The 18,308-nt window shown below is 44.1% G+C and overlaps 1 protein-coding gene across 13 annotated transcripts in view; it reads right to left on the bottom strand.

The window, feature by feature from the left end:
• Positions 1 to 18,308, bottom strand: part of KANK1 (KN motif and ankyrin repeat domains 1) — a 209,761-nt gene that overhangs the window by 8,085 nt on the left and 183,368 nt on the right. For 12 of the 13 annotated variants that reach the window (XM_027615019.2, XM_027615024.2, XM_027615018.1 and 9 more), the window contains 4 exons: positions 6,074 to 6,271; positions 5,320 to 5,428; positions 3,893 to 4,135; positions 2,398 to 2,485 (listed from right to left, as the gene is read on the bottom strand). In XM_027615019.2, the coding sequence (XP_027470820.1) occupies positions 2,398 to 2,485; positions 3,893 to 4,135; positions 5,320 to 5,428; positions 6,074 to 6,271 (638 nt within the window). The remainder of the gene's footprint in view (positions 1 to 2,397; positions 2,486 to 3,892; positions 4,136 to 5,319; positions 5,429 to 6,073; positions 6,272 to 18,308) is intronic. The other variant, XM_027615025.1, reaches the window with a different exon arrangement.

Genomic DNA, 18,308 nt, shown 5'->3' with positions numbered 1-18,308 from the left:
CTCCAATCCCAAAGACAGACGTTCAACCATGGAAAGGGATTAAAAAGCAGGTTCGAAACAAATCACATTTCTCATTCAGAATCATCTGCATCTGACCATGAGCCCCGTGCATGCCTTCCCTTAGGCTGTGGACACATGAACATGGGCCTTATTTCAGGAGCAACCAAGTCAAACCCGGACCATGTGAAGTTCAAAGCAGACTGCCCATGACCACTGCTGGTGACCGGAGGAACTAGAATCCTTCTTCCATGAGCCCTTTTTACACGAGTTTACCGTTCATCTGTGCTTTGCTTACTCCTGAAAGGTTTAGAAATAGACCAAAGAAAGACGGAAAGCCTATGTCAACAGCACCAGAACCCAAGAGGTCCCCTTCCTATAGAGAAGTGGGAGCTGGAATTGTACTGGCTTCTGCATCTTTATCGTCCAGCTACTGATGATTCGGTTTTAGCCCATTCAATAATATTCTGTGGCACTTGATGAAAAGGGTCCTGGGGTGGGAAAAAAATTCATCTAATGTTTTCTTCTGCTCATTCTTCTACATATTCAGGTTTCTACCTCTCTGGAGTCCGTCCTCAAATGGAGAGAGGGGAATTTGTGTCATTTGGGTGTTGAATTGTTACTGCCGTGTATGTGGTGTCCTGTCATGGGTACTGGTCCTGGCACTGTGATTGTTCGTGTGTGTCTACCACTTTTCATGGCACAGTTCCTTCAACGCGTTTTCATCAAATGAGTTCAGTTTAACCAAAAAGGAACTGACCACGGAGTATGCGCGTGACAATATGCTTGGCAATCTGGGGCCAGAGAAATGGATGGTCCTCCCTGAAGACCACATTGACCCGGTATTTTGAGAATGGTCAAAATTATTCTAGCTATAAGATCTAGGGTCCAGAAGCACCAGTTTTAAGTTCAGGTTCAACCTCGTGGGAAATATTAACACTGCAGTGACATTTCACGGTTTTGCTCTCTTGGGACTGAGGCGTAGACAGAAATTTAGTTTATACGGAAGGAGTTCTGGGTCCACCCCCACCCCAGGCCAGGGATTTTATTTCGTATTTGCTTCTGTAAACCTCACCACCGTGTGCCTTTCTCAGCTTGCTAATTTAACGTCAAGACACAGCTGGCTCTGAGAAATTTAAGTTTCTATAGCAATGGAAACAAATATGAGGCACAACCGTAATTTTAAAGAAGGATGCCGTATGATAAGGTAGTATGATCCAGAAAGGATAAATTTAAAACGTGGACCAGTATTCGAGAAGTATCATCTAGCCCCAGTACTAACGAGGAGCTAGTTGACTAGCTCTGGACAAGACTCCTCATCTTCAGGGCCTCAGTTAAAACAGAAAAGACCAGGACAGGGTGGCCTCACAGGTACGCACGCCCACGCCCCTCACACCTGCGACAACAGTCCCAGTTCTCCCTCAGATTGTGCGTGTTGTCCACGAGGAAAATGGTGCCTTTCCAGCATGAGGGGATCCCTGAAGTCCCTTCTAGTTCTAACATTTTGGTTTCATCCCTCTACAATCCTGTGAGACTTTCTCACTTGCTGCTGACTTGGGCTATGCAGCAGAAAACTCCACGTTGATGAGGTGCCGAGATTCAAATGCCAACTCTGTCTAACGTAACGGGAGAACCTACGTTTTCTCAGTGTGCTGAAGAGAACTGTCAACCAGAGGGCGGGTCTGACCTGGGAGAGAAGTCGCACCTCAAAACTCCACCAGCCCCATGAGGGAGAGCGACACACTTCGCCAAGGTGTCCGCTTCACCGTCGCCCCAGAAATGCTCATCTGCCCCGGGCCATGTCTTTCCTGCCCCTGAAGCAACCACCAGCTTCACCGCTGTGAGCTTCCAAGTCTCTCAAACTGGGCACAGATGACAAGTGCAGTGACTCCGAAGTTTAAAAATAGCGGCCGCCCGCATTCCACACGGGAACATAACACGCACTTTCATAATTGAAAGGAATGCTGACCTCGGCCCAGATAGGCTGCTTTTTAAAAAACCAGAGGCCAACTTTAAAAACAAAAAACAAACCAAAAAATAAAACACAACAACTCTGGTGGCTCTTCTCCCCGGATCACAAGGTTCTGGGAGCGGAAGCAGAGTATGTCAAAACCTGACGGCTGACTGCAATTAGCCCTCCCTCCCGTGTGCAAGTATGTGCCTCACAGAGGCTTCACTGCCAAGAAAAGTACAGGGTGGGGATGTCCGCTGCGGGGCCTGAGGTTAACGTGCAGTGTGAATAGGGCAACGTGAGGCTCACTCTGCTTACACGAGCTAGAGATAGTTCGGGGGCAAAGCGTGTGGGCAACAAGAGCTTGGGGGCAGTCTAGACAACTGGACTTTGATATCCACTCGGGTAATCTGTACAGACAGGGTACAATGTCTGGAGGGCAGACTCACCATATCCTTGCTGGTCAAAGCTTTGGGGTCATTTATATTATTTTTCAGTAAGTTGCAGGCAGACAACATCTTTTCACTTAATTCATACCTATGGACAAGATAAAAGAAAGAGAGCTCACGATTGGCCACCAAAGGAAAGTCATTTTTATTGCAAACTCTATGGCCCTTTAAAAGACAAGAGGCCCCAAGTGGACCTCAGCAGGTTCGTGGTGGGACAAGGTGCTTGCCTGGAGGTCAGAGCAGGCTTCCTTAGGCGTCCGAGGACATACAGAACCAATGTCTCCACCCAGAGCTCAGGCCTTTCCGTATGGGCAGCTTTCAGCTTCACCTGTTTGGCCTTTATGACATTATGGAATAACCTGTGGAACTTTTTTATTCCTTTTATTCTAAGTTCCCAAAAATGTTTCTACCCTTAAGGGGCTGAAGAGGTCAGAATTACCACAGATCCATTATGTTGACCAACAAACCACACATCTGCACTCAGAAAGTGTTTAACCCCCATGAAAATCTAAACTGAAAAATCAGATGACATACGGTAAATAAATGATGGCTCAATAAAGCTGTTTAAAAAAAAAACAAAAAAATGAAAAAACCCCAAACCTAGATGACAAGATCCTGAGCCATGTGAAAATACTTGGAAATATAAACTAGAAACACTTACCTTGTGTTAATGCAGTTAAGCTTTCATTTGCAAAATTAAACAGAAGTTTTCTGAAATGTTCTATTTATACTCCACATAGTGAAAAACCATCTTGAATTTTCCATCTGTTCTATTCTCTGTTTTATAAGCACTGATTTCACGTTTGCTAGCAGTCTTTAAAATCTGCTACATCGTTAGGTATGTGTTTCAGCCAACCACAGTGTTTACTGGGTATTTCAGCTGCTGCTTAGGAGACTCCCAAACCCATTCTTGTGGTGTTCCCTATCACTCAGTGAGCAACAAAATGCAGACATGTGACTGATTACATCATCTCTGAAGTGAATGTGATCTTCAGCTGGGGCTAAAAGACCGCTCCTTTCACACACAGCGATCCTATAAGAACAGTACTGACCTGTACCAAGATGAATGGCTAATGATAAAATCTGAAATCTTAAAAGACATGTGCTGGCCACACAAAATTCTAACATTGCCTTCAAGTATAAGGTGGGTTGTCGGAACACTGAAAACTTTAACGACACGTAATAGCTCTGTGGACGGTGGCTCCACACATAAAATTAGCTAGCAAACACATTTGAAGGAAGCAAAGGTGGCAGCCTGATCAGGCCCTTCTCTTTGCTACTCTGAGAGATCTAGGAGTCCTCTCCCTCCGCACCTGTGTTTATCAGCATCACGGCACGACGGTCGTACCTCTGAGGATGAAGTTTAGCTCTCCTTTGGGGATCGGAAAGACCCAACCAATAGTTACAATGGCGAAATCTCCTAATCGGCCAGTTCTCTTGCCAAAGGCACAATGAACGTGGGAAGGGTTAGGGAGGGGAGGGGAGTGTACCACACCTCTCTCTGATTTCCACCTTCTCAGGTTCACATTCTGGAACCTGCATCTCATCTTCCACCCTGGCGGACTTGAAACCTTCAATATTAACGGCATGGCGCCCTTCCGCCATTCCCCGAGGGTCTTCATCCTTCTCTTCCTCCTCCTCTTCCTCGGGAGGGTACTCAATGACATCACACTCGTCATCTGACTCGGAGGAAGAGCTTTCATCTGAGCTGGAATCATCACTTGAAGTTGTTTCATACCTAGGTGGCAATTGGGAGTTCAGGAGATGCAAGGTGTGCCCAGAAAGACCCCGTGACCGAAACTCTTAGGCAGGGAAAGCGGCTGACTGCCTCCAGACATCTGACTGTGGTTGAGACCCTGCATTTGGAAGCTCAAAGTAAGGTCTACTTAAAAATCTGGTGGTTTCAAGTGGGTTCTGGCTTAAAAGGCATAACTTGAGTTGCCAATCGGTATCATTATACTACTTGTAGGAAAGGAAAATATGTCTATATACAGCACCTCTGGCTTAGGATAAATCAAAGGAAATTTACCTCATGAAAGCCAGGTCTGCAGCGGTTCATTTCTTTCTGTTCCTTCTTTTTTCTTTTCCCTTACATTCTTCCTATTTTGCTCCATTAATTGTTCCCATGTCGTGGTGAACAGATTATTAGGTTAAGTAATCGATAGTTCCTCTGGCACACGCCCTCCAAAAACTCCTGGGCCGCACTACCCAACTAGACTTCAAAGATTCAGGAAATAGGCCCCATTAAGTTAAATCTTTATGTAATGCTTTGCCATAAATATTATCGCAACTAACCGCATTATTGCTTTCTTGTTGAGGCCGAGGCTATATATGGATTAATAGATTAGCTGTTCTGCTTCAACTGCAGGATGACAAACAGGCTTCACTATTTATCTGACCCAGTGAGAAGGAATAAAGAGCTAATAGACATTCTATTTAGAAAGCAAAGAACTGAAGGCACAGCTGGATTACTGGTCAAGTGAAAGGCCCTACAATTTTGTATGTAAGCATGGAAAGCTAAACAAAATAACCCATTTTGAAGGAGTGGATGACCATCACCAGCCCGTGGAGCGATGCTCTCGCCTCTTTCTGTTTGTTCCTGAGTCTGGTACAGGTAAGAACAAGTTGTCCAACTCCGCGGGACACTTGTCGCCTGCTACTTTTGTTGAAGACTACTGTTTTCAGATCAGAGGTGGGAAGATGTAAACTGCTCAGCGGCATCAGGTGTCTTTTCAAGAGTGACACATCCTTAAAGATAGCAAGGAGAGGAGAGGAGCCCATATGCACCCTTCTGAGGGGATCTTCCGTCACCAAGATGTGGCTGAAGCCCAGCCTGGGCACCTTGAAATGGGACTTGAGGAGACAGGAGGCGAAGGAGACAGACACACCATGTACAGACTGACTGGTAGCATCTTTCCTTACCCTCCGTTAATGCCAACAAACTGAAGATTCTTCTTTGCTCCATTTGAATCTTTGTTGCCATCTTTCTTCTTCATGATAGACTTCAGTGTGCTTTCATTGTTTGTACATACTGCGAAAAAGGGAGTCAAGGTGAGCAAAATTAACACAACTCGTACGCATGCAAGTTAAGGGACCAAGAAATCTTTCTTCATGTTCATTTTTTTTTCTCATTCATGTAAATTTAGATCTTGGCACTTGCATATGAGAAGCGTGCACAAAATCCACTGGAAAGATGTATGCATGTAAAGAAAATAATTTGAGGTTCTTTAAATGGGGAAAAAAACCCATTAGTACTTCCAAACATAACAAAAGCACTGACCACTAGCATTTGCATCAGGCTTCACTGTTTATAAAGTGATGTCATAACTTACTCGGGCCTCAAGAACCACTTAGGCACTAAAATAGGGATTATTATTGTTCTTTTCCTTCAGCTGAGATAATCTGGGAAGAAGTTATGCCTGCCAGACTGCGAAGGGAGTGTGATGCTACTCAAAATATTTCATAATTCACAAAATCAGATGGGTTTTCTTCAGGGGATGGCGCACTCCTCTCTTTAGCAATTTTTTTAAAGATGTTCTAGGCCTACCTTCCTAACACTTCTTAGGTCAATGGTTCTTCCAGGTCAACCTATGAGGCACTCTGACATAAGACTGGGGCACTGGCAGTGCTGGTCCTAGAATCCTGAGGCTGAGAAGGTCTGAGTGAGGAAGGTTACCATAGAGGCCGGCGGCTATCTGGTCGTCCGTCAGGTTCACGGGGGACAGCGTGCTTTCCTGAGAGGGGAAGGCGTCCTGGCCGCGGAGGGGGGTCCCTTCCACGGTCCCCACTGCTTGCTCAGGCGGGGAGGTCTGGGTGTGGAACGGAGCTCCTGCTTGAAGGCCTCCACACTTACAGGTGTATTCCAAACCACTGCCTGTCAGGAAGGAGACGGGGGTAGAAGCGTGTGATGTTAAGACCGAACGAAAGGGGCTAAACTTGCTTTGTTTTGTTTTTAGTTTTTTTTTTTTTTAAAGATTTTATTTATTTATTTGAGAGAGAGAGAATGAGAGATAGAGAGCACGAGAGGGAAGAGGGTCAGAGGGAGAAGCAGACTCCCCGCCGAGCAGGGAGCCTGATGTGGGACTCGATCCCGGGACTCCAGGATCATGACCTGGGCCGAAAGCAGTTGCTTAACCAACTGAGCCACCCAGGCTCCCTTGTTTTTAGTTTTGCGACTCATCATTTTCTCAAATGCTTTTCTCCCTGTGTTTTCCTTTTGCATATATGGCCGTACTATGGAAGCCACCCAGACTCAAACCCCAAGGCCTTCCTGACCCTCCACCTTCCCTTTATCACCACATCCGCGTCTGCCCAGACCTGTCCTTCCACCTCCTCCTCTTCCCTCTGCCCTGGCTGCGACCATCCGGGTCCGTTCGGGTCGGGCGGGCAGCACAGCCTCCTGACCGTCCTCTTGCTTTACCACAGCAAGAAACCTCATGAAAGCCAGGTCTGCAGCGGTTCATTTCTTTCTGTTCCTTCTTTTTTCTTTTCCCTTACATTCTTCCTATTTTGCTCCATTAATTGTTCTCATGTCGTGGTGAACAGATTATTAGGTTAAGTAATCGATAGTTCCTCTGGCACACGCCCTCCAAAAACTCCTGGGCCGCACTACCCAACTAGACTTCAAAGATTCAGGATTTTTTTAGTGCTATAATTTTTTAAGAGCTCTTTGAGGAATATATGCTAAAATCGTTATGGACGGAAGTGATAGACCCTCTAGGTTTTGCTTCCAAGCACCCCCATGTGAATGGGTGGAGGAGTCTAGCAGGGGCCTGAGCTCTGATGGCTCTTGAAGCCCAGGATGGGCACGCAGGGATTCATTATACCGGTGTCTGCTTTTGTATATGTCTCTGGTTGCAAAAAACAACAAAACAACATAGGGGTTATTTGCATTTAAAAGTCCTCACTGGTTCTTTTTTTCTTCTTTTTATGTTATGTTAGTCATCATACATTACATCATTCGGTTTTGCTGATGAGCAAAACTCCAGCCCCTCAAATCCCATCGGCACTCTGGCTAAAACGAATCTGAGCAAAGCTAAAAAACACTCCCCTCTGCTCAGGAAATGCAGTCCACGATGCTTAGCCACATACTCTAGACCACCCACAGCCCGACACATCTCACTATGTCTCCACCTTTATTTCCCGCCACGCCTGGGGTCCCTTCTGAGGGGAGGACAGCCTCCCAGTCACTGGGATGCTGAGAGTGGGCGTCTCTCATTTTCCTAAGAGCACGTCCTAGGGAACGCTCCTCTACCTGGAATGCTTCTTCCTCCCCACCTGCACAGGGTCAAGCCCTCGGTCGCCCTCGTCTGAGCCTTCCCTGACCTGACTGAACATGACTTTTCTTTCCCTAACTCCCACAGTCCAGCTCTCGGACCCTCTCACAGGGACCTGGGACTGCCTAGGACTCCCTTCTACTCTGTAAGAATTTTGAGTTCGAATCAACTCTCTCTCCTCACACCTACTAGACTGCTTTTCTGTCTTTCAGGTACTTAATATTTGGTCACTAACTCAAGCAGAAGAATCAGGTCAATTCATTGCATATAATTACTGTATCTAGGTGTATCACAGTATCTTTAATGTGGCTGACAATGGAAGATGTTTACAACATATGGTTAAACGAGGAAAGCAGATAATAAGACTCTACGTAGGTGATCCTATTAGAAAAATATATAAAAGTTATCTGGAAGCTACGGAGATTTTAACTTTTCTCTGTATTTGCCATTTTTTTTTAAAGTATTTATTTATTTGAAAGAGAGAGAGAATGAGAGATAGAGAGCACGAGAGGGAAGAAGGTCAGAGGGAGAAGCAGACTCCCTGCTGAGCAGGGAGCCCGATTCGGGACTCGATCCCGGGACTCCAGGATCATGACCTGAGCCGAAGGCAGTCGCTTAACCAACTGAGCCACCCAGGCGCCCTCTGTATTTGCCATTTTTTAGAGTGAATATTAACTGTGTTCAAAATCACTTTAAAAAAATAAGAAAATTCTTTGACTAGCAATCTGCTTCTAGGAATTTTATCCTAAGGATGTACAAAAAGATGCAGATGGATGCTCACTATTTCCATGAGTAAAACAGTGGAAAGAGGCAGATACCACAGTGTGTCAATAAGAAACTAGTGAAATAGGCTCTGGTGCATTTATACAAAGGAATTCTATGCAGCCATTAAAAATTCTCATGTAGCTAAAGATTTTTAGCAAAGGAAGATAAGCATAGTGTGTTAGTGAGTTTTAAAAACACATTATTAGGGGCGCCTGGGTGGCTCAGTCATTAAGCACCTGCCTTCGGCTCAGGTCATGATCCCAGGGTCCTGGGATTGAGCCCCGCATCAGGCTCCCTGCTCAGTGGGAAGGCTGTTTCTCCTTCTCCCACTCCCCCTGCTTGTGTTCCCTCTCTTGCTGTGTCTCTCTCTGTCAAATAATAAAAATCTTAGAAAAAAAATAAAAATGTATTATTAAATCGTTTGGAGAAAATAAATATATTTTGGCAAATAATTATATTTATATGTATGTATGTTAGAAAAAGTCTGGAAGGATATACAACAAACCTATTTAACACTGCTTTTCTAAGGTTAAAGAATTATAGGTTGCTATAATTTTTTTCTTCATGGTGTCGACTTCCTAAATTATGCACTATCAACACGAGTTACTAATCCAAATAAATTTAAATCTACCCACAGCAATGTCATATGATAATGATTTGATCACAACTTCCTCTTTTTTAAAGCTCTGAAATTGCTTGGATCCTCAGAAGAAAAGAAATTTAAATACTGATTGTATTTTGAGGCAGTTAGAAAAAAAACAAAAAAACAAAAAAACACCATGATAGATTCTGTAACTGTTCTCTTCAAACTCTACTGTTCATATGAACCGTCTGGGGATATGTGCCAAAATGCAGATTCCCAACCACCTGCTGTGGATCTGCAATGGGGCCCCAGTGGTGGGCGTCTCTGACATCCCCGCTGACCCGTCCACCAGACACTCTGATGCATGTGGCCCACTTTGGAAAGTACTGGTTTAAAAACAATGACCCTCTAATAAAAAGAGTGGAGGGAAGCAAAATGTTCACAGTGAGGCATTAGGGATCACCTAAATTTTAATTCTCATATATCCAAGCTAAGAATTCTGAATGCTTGGATTCAGATGCAAGCACTGAATGCAAGCATTCGAGGTTCGGTGACTTCATAGCTAGACCAGAACCTACATTTCCTAACCATGTGAGCAGTACTCTGTCCGTGAACTAGCAGCACAAGTCCCTCCTCTAGCTCTGCAGGCAAGGGGCCTCCCAAGTGACTCCACAAATCCACCTCCCTCCCCCAGCAAACACATGCAACACCGGATGCGGCCCTCCAGATGATATGCAGTGCCCTTGTGACCGGATGTGCTTCCCCAACAGCAGAAACGAAGCCTCTGACTTACTGTAAGCAAAGTAAACAAAGCAGGGCATTGGCCTCCGTTCCTCCTTCTCCACCCCCCTCATCGGCACGGCAGAGCTAGAGGGGTGACCTCCTCAAAGGCTCAGCCGCTCCGATCCCTAAGCGCCAGGACACTCTTCCTGGAGAAGCACTCTCACTAAGCATGTTCCTATTCAAGAACCAGTGAGGACTCACCAGTCAGAATGGCTAAAATTAACAAGTCAGGAAACGACAGATGTTGGCGGGGATGTGGAGAAAGGGGGAACCCTCCTACACTGTTGGTGGGAATGCAAGCTGGTGCAGCCACTCTGCAAAACAGTATGGAGGTTCCTCAAACAGTTGAAAATAGAGCTACCATACGATCCAGCAATTGCACTACTGGGTATTTACCCCAAAGGTACAGATGTAGGGATCCGAAGGGGCACATGCCCCCTAATGTTTATAGCAGCAATGTCCACAATAGCCAAACTGTGGAAAGAGCCAAGATGTCCATCGACAGATGAATGGATAAAGAAGATGTGGTGTATATATATACAATGGAATATTATGCAGCCATCAAAAGGAAGGAGATCTTGCCATTTGCAACGACGTGGATGGAACTGGAGGATGTTATGCTGAGTGAAGTAAGTCAATCAGAGAAAGACATGTATCATATGACCTCACTGATACAAGGAATTCTTAATCTCAGGAAACAAACTGAGGGTTGCGCTGGAGTGGTGGGGGGTGGAAGGGATTGGGGTGGCTGGGTGACAGACATTGGGGAGGGGATGTGCTATGGTGAGCGCTGTGAATTGTGTAAGACTGTTGAATCACAGGCCTGTACCTCTGAAACAAATAATACATTGTATGTTAAAAAAAAAAGAAGAAGATAGTAGAAAGGGAAAAATAAAAGGGGGGAAATCGGAGGGGGAGATGAACCATGAGAAACAAACTGAGGGTTTTGGGGGGGGATGGATTAGCCTGGTGATGGGTATTAAGGAGGGCACGTATGTCCAAACAATAATCATGGAACACTACATCAAAACCGAATGATGTAATGTATGATGACTAACATAACATAAAAAGAAGAAAAAAAGAACCAGTGAGGACTTTTAAAATGCAAATAACCCCTATGTTGTTTTGTTGTTTTTTGCAACCAGAGACATATACAAAAGCAGACACCGGTATAATGAATCCCTGCGTGCCCATCCTGGGCTTCAAGAGCCATCAGAGCTCAGGCCCCTGCTAGACTCCTCCACCCATTCACATGGGGGTGCTTGGAAGCAAAACCTAGAGGGTCTATCACTTCCGTCCATAACGATTTTAGCATATATTCCTCAAAGAGCTCTTAAAAAATTATAGCACTAAAAAAATCCTAAAATTTTTTTAAAAGATTATTGTATATTTGGTCAGTATTCACATTTCTCCGATGCTCTCAGAAAAACTTTTGTAAGATATCTGAACTGGAATCCTTGTCACAGATTTCCACTGGTTGCTCTGGGTTTTAAGTTTTTGGATCCATAGATTTCTTTTTTTTCTTTTTTTAATTTTTCTTTTAAAGATTTTATTTATTTGACAGAGAGACAGCGAGAGAGGGAACACAAGCAGAGGGAGTGGGAGAGGGAGAAGCGGGCTCCCCGCCGAGCAGGGAGCCTGATGCGGGGCTCGATCCCAGGACTCTGGGATCACGACCTGAGCCGAAGGCAGATGCTTACCCAACTGAGCCACCCAGGTGCCCCAAATTTTTCTTTTTTTTAAAAGATTTTATTTATTTGAGAGACAGCGAACGAGCTTGAGAGCGCACAAGCGAGGGGAGGGGCAGGCAGAGGGAAGAGCAGGCTCCCCACCGAGCAGGGAGCCCGATGCGGGGCGCGATACCAAGACCCTGGGATCATGACCTGAGCCGAAGGCAGATGACTTAAATGACTAAGCCACCCAGGCGCCCCTCTTTTTTTCTTTTTGAACACAGCTTTCAAAACATTTATAAGTTGAGGTGTAATTTATATACAAGAAAATGCACAATTGTGGAGTTCAGTGAGTTCTGGTAAATGCAAACGGCTGTGTGACCGCCTTCCTTATTAAGATACAGAACATTTCTAACAACTCAGTATATCCACACTGCCCCTGCCCTCCTTTGCAGACAATCTGCCCACCGTTACCCCCCACCCCCTCCCCCACCCAAGGCCACCGTTCCTCCGCAGAGCACTGTTGCGTCAACTAGGGCTTCTCAGAACTTCTCCCATGCGGGGCCAACCCCTCCAGCAGGCACAGGAGGGTCCTTCCTGATGAATGGACCGCCCGTGGGAGTTCTACTGCTCAACCCTTCCCACCCTCCATGTGTTCACAGGGCTCATGCGACGTCATCATTCCCACCTGTGTCCTTCTTCACTAGACCATTCTACGGCCTGGAATTTCAGCAAACTTCAGTATGTGCACTCGAACCATACTCTTCTCGAAGCTGGCCCCGATTCTACTTCCTCTATAGCCCTTCTCCTCTGGTGCTAGTCCACAGAGGTCTCTTTCCTCCCTCTCCATGTCCTGCAGCACTTCAGTGTCCAGACCAAAGTACGCCCGCCCTCTGCTCTCTCGGCATCACGGGCATCTCCGCCATAAGAACGCGAGCGCCTGGAGTCCCTCCGCGCTATGCTCTTGGTTGGGTCCTCTCCAGGGCCGAGAGCCGTGCTGGGGAACGGACAGCCCTCCCTAAGTGCCTATGTAATTCAACCGAAAGTCGCCAGGGTTCTGTGAAGACTAACTAGCGAGGCAAAGAACGACATTAAATGTTGAACTAGTCCTCATTCGCTGGAACCAGAGGGAATGTTTCACCTCTATTGCCAGAAAATGTTTTTTGGATGGTGCTGAAACTTTGGCTGCTCTCAAATGGCCCGAAAACAATGGTCTGAACTTGATAAGGACCCATCGTCCTTAAAGAGCACACCGAGAATGAGATGTGCACCAGCCCAGGACTGCGGTGTTCAAGTGAAACACAGGAAAAGGTGCAGCCCAGAAAAGCAAAATAAAAAGGACAACAAAATCCAACGGTCTTGACCCTGGCTGCACTTTAGAACCAACAAACCTGGGGGTGGGGCTTTTAAAAATACAGATACAATGAAACTCTCTGTAGGGGGGCCCCGAGTGTTAGTACTTTTATTTTTATTTATTTTCTTTAAGTATTTTATTTATTTATTTGACAGAGACACAGCGAGAGAGGGAACATAAGCAGGGGGAGTGGGAGAGGGAGAAGCAGGCTCCCCGCAGAGCAGGGAGCCCGATGTGGGGCTCGATCCCAGGACCCTGGGATCATGACCTGAGCCCACGGCAGATGCTTAACGACTGAGCCACGCAGGTGCCCTGTGTTAGTACTTTTAAAAAGCTCCTCAAGCTTTTCTAATGCGCAGCCAGGAGTGAGAACCAGTGATTTAACAGATATAAAACTTGACTGCTGAGGGGCACCCGGATGGCTCAGTCAGTAGGGCATGCAACCCTTGATCTCAGGGCTGTGAGTTCGAGCCCCATGTTGGGCCCAGAGCTTCCTTAACAGAAACAAACCTGACTGCTGAAAACAAGAGTTTAGACTTCCCTCTGGTTTCAATCCATCAACTTGCACCATGTGAATTTTTAGGAATTACTGGAGTTTCGTTAACAGGCCTGGACCACTAAGGGTATAAGTCCACGAGTACCAGTAAATGCTACCCCAACGACATGGGTAAAACCACAGGAGTAACCACAAAACACCTGCAGAATTCTGGCACTCTGGGCCTGGATGCTCAAAGCTCCCACCAAGTGGCAATGGTTCCCACAGGCACTGCTGGGGAGCTCGAGAGCTGGGGAGGGGGGGCAGCTGTGCTTTGGTCTTTAAGTTATAATGACCATAAATGCCAATAAAGCATGAACCTCATTTTACAAGTTGACCAGATTAGTGATAACTAAAAGAGCGTGAGTCACAGAAATCTCAGTGCTCTGGAAAATAAAAGTACCTCAAAGCATTAATTCTAAAGAACACATAGCATTTAATACATGGATAAACTACCTAAGGCAAACTATCATGAAAAATAAGTCACTTTATTTTTTTTTTTTTTTTAAGATTTTTATTTATTTATTTGACAGAGAGAGAGATAGCGAGAGCAGGAACACAAGCAGGGGGTGTGGGAGAGGGAGAAGCAGGCTTCCTGCCGAGCAGGGAGCCCGATGTGGGACTCGATCCCAGGACCCTGGGATCATGACCTGAGCCGAAGGCAGACGCTTAACGACTGAGCCACCCAGGCGCCCAAGTCACTTTATTAAAGTGAAAACTCTGCGTACGTTCCCGACTTTAAACCGTTTAGAATGCAACATTTAGAAATGTTAAAAAGCAAACTATTTTATTTAAAAAGCCTTCAATGAAAAACAGAGCTGGAGGAGGTTTTTTGTTTTCTGTTTTTTTGTTTTTTTGTTTTTTTCACAAGAATACCCTCTCCAATATCCTCTGTGACATTTCTCCACCTAGAATTTGTATTAGTTCTTGGTATATTGCACTGTGTATCTATATTTGTTAGAAAAATGATTTTAAAAAATAAAATGGATTTTAGAAATCACTCTGTTCACATATCCCAACTCTTCTGCTATGCCAACCAATACTTTGATTTATAATGCCAAGTGTTTCTGAAAACACAGCTATGAACACTGTGGCCAGCTATTAAACACGTATTTTGTCAAAATTTCAGCTAAACATTCTGATCTGATTTTTAAAGAACATGTAGCTTGTTTGTCAAGAAGTAGGCCTGAAATATCTGAATCATTATGGAGGCAATGCAATCATCGGTATTTTCCCCAAATAAAACTACGAATTCAAAGGGATCTGAACACACGTAGTTTTTCCATTAAGAAAAGGGCTTGGGCATAAATTCATCCTTTTCAGAATACATACTGGTTTGGGGAACAGACAGTAGAGATTATTCGTGAAAGATCACCTGCTTTTTTGGTACATACTACTTCTGGGAGAAGGTATGCATCTTTGATGGAGGAGAAAGGGCAATCCCATCCTGATTCAAGGCTCAACATTCAGAACTCTGCCTGAAGGCCAATGCCTGTGACCACCAACACAGTCAACTTGAACTGGAGAGCTTCAAGGGTCAGAGCTGCAGTTTAATAATTTCTAGGGCCATTTTAATATTTTCCTGGGAACATTCCAGATAGCTGTCACGCATGTATCTAAAAATGGGTACTTAGAAATTAAAATGCTAGAGTGGATGAAGAATCAGATTCTCCTTCACCACAACCCCACCCACATTTAATTACAAACCATCCCAAGACCTGACCCAGAAAAGCCACACTGACAGGCTGCATTAACTAAAGTTAGATTAAGCATGGGTGCCTTTCCAGAAACAGCTAAAGACCTCATCTCCTCCCTTGATCTCAGAGGGCCTGATTGCAGCTGAACTCTTGGAGTACTTTCTATTTGCTCATTTGGTGGCTAACACATATTGCCATAGGTTATCATTCATATTTCTGGTATACATGTCTTGGCTTGGATTAGTCCAATTGGAATACAAGTTCTTCAAGGCACAGACCACGTTACATCTTTGTTGCAGTACCACACTTTGCACAGAGTTCACAGTCAATGCATAGCTATCAACTGACCTGAACAGAGAAGGGGACAGAGCAGACTGTAAATATCTTTACTGAGGGGCACCTGGGTGGCTCAGTCGGTTAAGTGTCTGACTCTTGGTTTTAGCTCAGGTCACCATCTCAGAGTCCTGAGACAGAGCTCTGATCGGGCTCGGCGCTTAGCATGGAGTCTGCTTGTCCCTCTCCCTCTGCTCCTCCCCTTGCTCCTGCTCTCTCTCTCATAAATAAATCTTTAAGAAAAATATCTTTACTGAGATATGAACGACTAGCTGCTTGGAGGAAGAATAAACAGCTGTGGCCACTGTCCAGTATCAACAAATTCACTTCATCCTTAATGACTGAACATCCAAGAACTCACTTCAGTTCTCAAAAACTACCAATCTGTATGGTTTAGCCAGAAAGGAACTGCACACTTTAGGATTCAGAATATATGTCAAAGTAAACTTGCATCTTTTTCCGGAGTTGCATGGCCATGTCAATACCCATTTAAAACAAGCGTCAGTTTAAAAGAGAAAGATTGGCAAACATGTGTCCAGGGACAGGTTCACAAAAGTGGTGGACAGATTTTAAACTCATGAAAGATGTTCCTTTGGGTCCTTTTCCCCAAGGTTTATAACGGATGTCCCAGATCTGCAATTTCAATTTTTCTGAGTGGCCACTATCTCTTTCAAGAATCCTTTTTTTTTTTTTTTTTTGATTTATTTATTTGACCGAGAGAGAGAAAGAGAGAGAGAGCACACAAGCAGGAGGAGGGGCAGGCAAAGGGAGAAGCAGACTCCCTGCCGATCCGGGAGCTCGACGTGGGGCTCAACCCCAGGATCCTGGGATCATGACCTGAGCAGATGGCAGCTGCTTAACCGACTGAGCCACCCAGGCTCCCCTCTTTTGAGAATCTGATGAAAAGTCTTCAATTTCTTGACAAAACTTCCTAACATAAAACTGTTCATAAAGCAATGGCCCCCAGATTAAGAGGCCTTGCTCTAAGGCGGTTTATTCCAACAATATTTCCCTGAAACAGGGCCTGGGTGTGCCTACTGGTACCAGTGGTGGTGGTGGGTGGCAGCAGAGAACCCATGAATTTTAGAAAATTACTTTCTCAACTGAATCTGATGGGCAGCCTGGTGAAGAGTAACTTGTAGAGAGTAATTCTGCTGAAAGGGGTCCAAGCAAGAAACATGGAATCCAGCCTTCTCATGACAGAAGAGGACATGGCAGGCCCGATTCTTCCTCTCTCAACCAATACTGCAAGTTCCTGAAGCACTTCCGGGTCAGCTCTTCTGACTTCCGTGTCAGCAGGCTCTCCCCTCCATCATGCCATTATACACTGCAGGGCTTCAGAAGCATTTTGTCCAGATTATACGATGCTCTTGGAGCATTTATTTTAAAAAATTGTGACTAAAAAACTTCTAAGTCCTTGGACAAGTAAATGGTATATTGTTTGAGCTAAGAGAAAACTCACTAGAAATGGTATTTCTGTAATGACTTTATTTCCCTGATTTTGCTTTGGCTCAGATCTCTGTCTACAAAATTGCTTTCACAGCTATGGGAATGACTCTAAGTTCATACTTTTTTTTTATTAAACCCAAGATAACTAAGGGTGCAAATATGGAAGCTGATTTAAAAAGCAGTTCTTCTATTAAAAAAAAAAAGTTCTTCTGAGTATGAGAGATTAATTTCCTATATATTGTGGCAGGCAGTTAACGTTTTGTTTATATTTGCTCAGAGACAGGTATATAGTTTTGGAGTATTTGTAAGTGCAAGTCATTCATTTACGATTTTCTCTCTCCAGAGGGAAAAGGTAAAAAAAGAAAGAAGAAAGAAAGAAAAAAGAAAGAAAGAAAGAAAGAAAGAAAGAAAGAAAGAAAGAAAGAAAGAAAGAAAGAAAGAAAAGAAAGAAAGAAAAGAAAGAAAAGAAAGAAAGAAAGAAAGAAAGAAAGAAAGAAAGAAAGAAAGAAAGGAAAGAAAGAAAGAAAGAAAGATATTAACTCACTCCTCAAACCAAAATAATCCGACTGATTTACAGGAAGAATAAACATTTTTTCCTAAGGTTTGTGTGAGAACAGAAACTGATTTCCTCTTAACTTTGTAATTCCATAAAAGAAAATATTAAGTACAGGAAACTTAGACCACGAAGAATCAAAAAGTGTTTTATGGATATATGCACCCTGATGTTTACTGCAGCATAACCAACAACAGCGAAATTATGGAAGCAGCCCACGTGTAATTCAACTGATGAATGGATAAAGAAGACGTGGTACATATATACTTTGGAATATTATCCAGCCATAAAAAAGAATCTTGCCATTTCCAACAACATGGACGGATCTAGAGGGTATAATGCTAAGGGAAATCAGTCAGTCACAGAAACACAAAAACTGTATGATTTTACTCACATGTGGAATTTAAGAGACAAACGAACAAAGAAAACAAGGGACAGACAAAAACTAGACTCTTAAATATAGAAAACTGATGGTTACCAGAGGGGAGTGTGGGGGGGTGAAATATGTGAAGATAATTAAAAATACAATGAGCCCTGAGTAATGTATAGAACTGTTGAATCACTATAGTGTACACCTGAAACTAATATAACACTGTATGTTAACTATACTGGAATTAAAATTCTAAAAAAGGAACACTGAGGAAAAAAAAGTATAGAATATCTTTGGTAATCAACAAATTTCAGCTGCAACAAAATTATGACAAGGTCTCTCTAATCCCAGAGGAACATTTGTGACCTCTTATGTGACAAATACACAGATAGAATATGTAGGATTCAACTTTTGTTAAAAAGAATTTACATCTCTAAAATATAGAGCCACACACACACCCCACTTGTACACACCAAACACATAAGGGGTTACCCCAGGGGAGCACGAGGGAGGCTTTCACTCTTTATTTTAAGCTCTTCTGAA

The sequence above is a fragment of the Zalophus californianus genome, chromosome 13 (assembly GCF_009762305.2).
Source record: "Zalophus californianus isolate mZalCal1 chromosome 13, mZalCal1.pri.v2, whole genome shotgun sequence".
NCBI lineage: Eukaryota > Metazoa > Chordata > Mammalia > Carnivora > Otariidae > Zalophus > Zalophus californianus.
The sequence above is the reverse complement of the archived record's forward strand: the minus strand, read 5'-3'. Positions and strand labels throughout refer to the sequence as shown.